This window comes from Nansenia antarctica (genome assembly GCF_963989245.1).
Source record: "Nansenia antarctica genome assembly, chromosome: 16".
Taxonomy (NCBI): Eukaryota; Metazoa; Chordata; class Actinopteri; order Argentiniformes; family Microstomatidae; genus Nansenia; species Nansenia antarctica.
The window spans coordinates 6,956,337-6,961,336 of NC_137686.1; the positions used below are offsets into that span (position 1 = coordinate 6,956,337).

The 5,000-nt window shown below is 46.1% G+C and overlaps 1 protein-coding gene across 1 annotated transcript in view; it reads left to right on the forward strand.

The window, feature by feature from the left end:
- The window catches only part of LOC308171711 (ephrin type-A receptor 4-A-like), a gene marked incomplete at both ends in the record, with an annotated part of 26,177 nt that overhangs the window by 10,223 nt on the left and 10,954 nt on the right, over positions 1-5,000 (forward strand). The window contains 2 exons of the mRNA XM_080546583.1: positions 445-569; positions 1,095-1,254. Of these exons, the coding sequence (XP_080402709.1) occupies positions 445-569; positions 1,095-1,254 (285 nt within the window). The remainder of the gene's footprint in view (positions 1-444; positions 570-1,094; positions 1,255-5,000) is intronic.

Here is a 5,000-nt window from a genome sequence, read left to right on the forward strand (position 1 = left end):
GGTGTGACTTCAGTTTTTGTACCTCCCCTCCCCTCTCTCTCTCTCTCTCTCTCTCTCTCTCCCTCCCTCTCTCTCTCTCTCTCTCCCTCCCCCTTCTCCCTCCTTCTCTCTCTCTCCCCCCCTCCCTTTCTTTCTCTTTCTCACTCTGTCTCTCAATTCAATTTCAATTTAAAGGGCTTAATTGGCATGGAAAACAAAACATACATTTACATTGCCAAAGCAAGTGTGAAGATAAAAACAAAAACAAAAAGAATGTAATGATATACAATTAAAGGTATACTAGAATAAATAATTGATTAAACTGAAATGATTACAGTCTTATGGTGGTTTTACACCGTTGGACGTCCCTTTACTGTCACAACAGCTAACAAATCTACTGTGTTTGTTGTACTTTAACTGTTTTAATTGTTTTTACATCTCTCTCTCTCTCTCTCTCTCTCTCAGCTCCCTCCCCAGTCACGTCCATCCTCGCCAACGATGTCACCAGGCACGGCGTGGCTTTGTCGTGGCAACAGCCGGTCCGTCCCAACGGGGTGATCCTAGAGTACGAGGTCAAGTACTACGAGAAGGTGAGAGAGCTCCCTCCTCCTGTGTGTGTGTGTGTGTGTGTGTGTCCTCGTTCAACAGGTTCTGTCAATTCTAGAAACGTACACATTCCATTCACGGGGGGGGGGGGGGGGGGGGTCGGAATGACCTCCTAAACGTAACCAACCGCGCAGAAAATGCCATCCGACCACATTCCAACGTGGAATCGATACCGACGTTGTTTATGCTTTTTACATGAAGGAGGAAAATCGATAGCATAAATGTGTATGTAGGCAGGATACCCGCTGTGGGGCTTAATTGTTGATGACAGAAGCAGATTTTTTGGTACGGCACTGATACGGCCTCTCTCCCTCTCTCTCTCTCTCTCTCTCTCTCTCTCCCTCCCTCTCTCTCTCTCTCTCTCTCCCTCTCTCTCTCTCTCTCTCTCCCTCTCTCTCTCTCCCTCTCTCTCTCTCTCTCCCTCTCTCTCCCTCTCTCTCTCTTTCTCTCTCCCCCCTCTCCCTCCCTCCCCCCCTCTCTTTCTCCCTCCCCCCCCTCTCTCCGACCAGGATCAGAAGGAGAGGTCCTACCGCATCATGAGGACCCTGTCCCGCAGCGCTGACATCGCGGGCCTCAGCGCCCTGACCGTGTACGTGTTTCACGTGCGCGCTCGCACCGCCGCCGGCTACGGGGACTTCAGCGCCCCGTACGAATTCTCCACCAACTCCGGTAACGTGATTGGCCGGCCCGTGTGTTTCTACCGTGAATTCGACGTCGTATGTGTGACAGCGAAGACTTTTATTGTGAAAGATTTGAATAAATGTCAACGTTGTTGGACAATGGATTCGGTGAGTAATCCTCACTATTTCGACACTAACTAGGTAGCAGTGGGGATTACTCACCGAATCCATTGCGTTGTGTTAAACGTTGGTTATTGCGTATTGGCTAAGACCATAACGATCGGACTACACACTGAACGGAGGAATCATACGCTGTCAGACAGGGTTCATGTTATCAAGGAAGCAACGTTTATTGTGGGAATGGTCACATATATAGGATCAGCTGGCTCAATCATTCATGTCACACAGCTGGTGTCAATCAACCAATTATGCCCCACTCACACTGGGATAGGGATGACTGGAGAGCACACTCATGTCAACACCCCCACTTGCTCTCACCTGACCAAGATGGAGAGAAAAATAAACAAATCAATAACAATCAGTAGCCTACAATTTCCATAACACTCTTTCGGGCTGTCATTCCATCAATCAAACAAACAAAAGCTGGCACTGATATTGTTCCTCTCCTGTGAAACAAGAATATACATCATCATCATCATCATTTACAAACAGTCTTCAGTTTTTCACTGGTATTCTCTTATAACACTTTGAAAAAATAAAGCAAGAAAACCAAAACAAAAAATTGACCGCTTGGTCCTTACTCACACTGATGTGGTTTCTCTCCCAAACATAACCTTTGTGAACCTAACCAATTTGTCCTTAGTTACTGGTTTGGTAAACACATCAGCCACCATTTGATCTGTGGGACAATATTGCAAACAGATCTGTCCATTCTGTACTGTAGACCTGATGAAATGGTACTTTATATCTATGTGTTTGCATCTTTGTCTGCGGACTGGGTTCTTAGCTAATGCAATCGTTCCCTGATTGTCCTCATGGACAATGGGTGGTGCATACTTGCATGCATCCATATGTGTCAACAGTTGAGTCAGGTGTAAACACTCTTGGGTGGTTGCAGCTAATGCCATGTACTCCGCCTCACATGTGGACAACGCCACCGTTGGTTGCTTTTTGGTCTTCCATGAGACCAATGGACCATTCTCATGTAGACTAACACAGTAACCTGTTGTGCTACGACGGTCTGTGACATCTGCTGCCCAGTCAGCATCACTGAAAGCCTGTAATCTCAAATCAGAGTTACACCTTTTGTAACACAACACTTTATCACTGGTGCCCTTTAAGAACCTCAATACATGTTTGGCAGTGGCCCAATGCTCCTCGGTTGGTTTGGTAAAATACTGGGACAGTTTACTCACTATGAAACAAAGATCTGGCCTAGTACACATAGTCAGGTAGATGAGGCTACCGACGACCTCTCTGTACCGAGTGACATCACTCATTAATCCTGCCCCTTCAGTGTAATTGAGTGTCTGCTCACAAGGCGTCGATCGGGGTTTACAGTTCTGCATGTCAAACCTCTCTAGCATGTTCTTTACACACTGCTTTTGTGACATTGTTACACATCCATCACACTGTTCAAAATCGATTCCCAGGAAATGTGTCAATTTGCCCATATCTTTCATCTGAAATTTCTTTGAGAGCATCTCTTTTACAACATTCAGTGCATTCTCGTTACTGGCAGCAATAACCAAATCATCGACCCATATAATCATGATCACTTTCTCATGTTCCGTTTCTTTAGTATATACACAATGATCTGCAGGGTTTTGCACAAACTCATTCACCATTAGATAGTCGTGTAATAAATGGTTCCAATTTCGGCCAGACTGTTTTAGACCATACAGTGACTTCTCTAGTTTACACACCACTGTCTCTGTGCCAGATGTCTGCTCATAACCCTCTGGCTGTTCCATGTATATCTCACAATCTATCGGTGCATGAAGATAGGCAGTTTTGACATCCATTTGATGTAAAATCAAATTCTCCTGTGCTGCTTTTTGCATCAACACTCGAACACTGGTTAAATCGGCTGTGGGAGAAAAGGTCTCTTCATAGTCAACACCCCTTCTCTGACTGTAGCCTTTTGCAACATAGCGTGCTTTGTATTTTTCTGAACCATCTGCATTTTTCTTGATTGTATACACCCATCTGCCCCCCACTGCAACTTTGCCCTGGGGTAAGTTAGTCAAAGTAAACGTACCATTCTCTCTCAATGATTGCATTTCGTCGTCCATAGCACTGACCCATTCTCTAGACTTGGGTGACTTCACTGCATCACTGTAGGTCAAAGGTACGTTACACAACATTCTGTAGCAGTAATCAATGTTTACCTGTGCCTGGTCCTGACTTCCTACTTCATAGACACGGTCCCCAAAATAATCAGGTCTCTTCCTCTCCCTGGGAGGATAGCGTGGAGACTCCTGTTTCTCCCTAGTCTGCACCTGTTCGGGCCTGGTCACAGGAATATGCTCTTCAGCTGTCTTTGGACTCGCGTCCCTTTGCTTAGTCGTGCTGGCCCTTTGTGGCACATCACAGTCCTCATCATCTATTGATATCTCAGTCTGTGTCTGCTGCTCACCCATCGTCTTTGGCATAAATCTGACCAGTCTGTGCTTCCTCACCTTTCCACTGTCAGGATAGAAAACCAGGTAAGCTGGGCTTTTCTTGTCATGCCCTACAAAGAAGCCCTTCTCACTCCTTGGGTCTAGCTTTTTCTTATCCTGTTTGTAGGCATAACACACCGTTCCAAACTTCTGCATCCTAGACATATTGGGACATCTCCCTGTCAGCATCATGTAAGGTGTCTGTTTTGTGCGATTGTTAAAACACCTATTTCTCACTACAGATGCAGTCTGTACTGCATAAGGCCATAACACCTTGGGTAGCTTGCTCTCTAATAACATGCATCGAGCCATGTCAAAGAGAGTCCTAAACTGGCGTTCTGCAGTGCCATTCTGATGTGGCGAATATGGAGATGATGTCTCATGTCTGATACCATTTCTTCTCAGTAGCCCTTGGTACTCTTTCCCTGTGAATTCAGTACCATTATCTGACCTGATACGTCTGATCCTACCATACGGGGCGGTGTCAGCTATGAACTGCTCTGTCGCCTGTACAGTATCACTCTTGTGCTTAAGAAAGTAGAAAAACACAGTACTAGTATAGTCATCTGTGAACGAAAGTGCAAATCTATGTCCATCTATGGACACTGGGTCAATTGGACCCGCTAGGTCTGTGTGCACCAACTCTAGAGCATTTTTGGCCCTTCTATCAGGCTTCCTGTTGAAGCTCTGTACAAACTTTCCCCGAGTGCACACTTCACAGTTCAGGTTAGACTTATCAATTTTTCCCTTAATTGACATACCATCAACAACATTCTGGAGTTTCAGAACATCCTCAAAATTACAATGTCCTAGAATTTCATGCCATGTCTTTAGATCAAAACAGCTCTTACTTTGATCACATTGGTCATCCACTGTGGGCAAATAATATAGTCTATTATGCTCATGGATGTGAAATGCAGTACCGTCTCTGTGCTGTAGGATGTCTTCTCCTGTTCTGAAGATCACAGTTGCCCCAGTGTCTGTGGCTGCTCTCACAGAGAAGATGTCCTGGGGGAATGAGGGGATGTACAGCGCCCCTCGCAGCGTTGTAGTCAGTCGCCTCCCTCGGCTGTCCATCAAGCACACCTCCGCATCTCCTCTGCGCTCTGCGACCCCTTTGCTCCTCGTGCCGTCCGCCAGCTCCACGCAGTGCGTCTCGGCCTGGAAACCG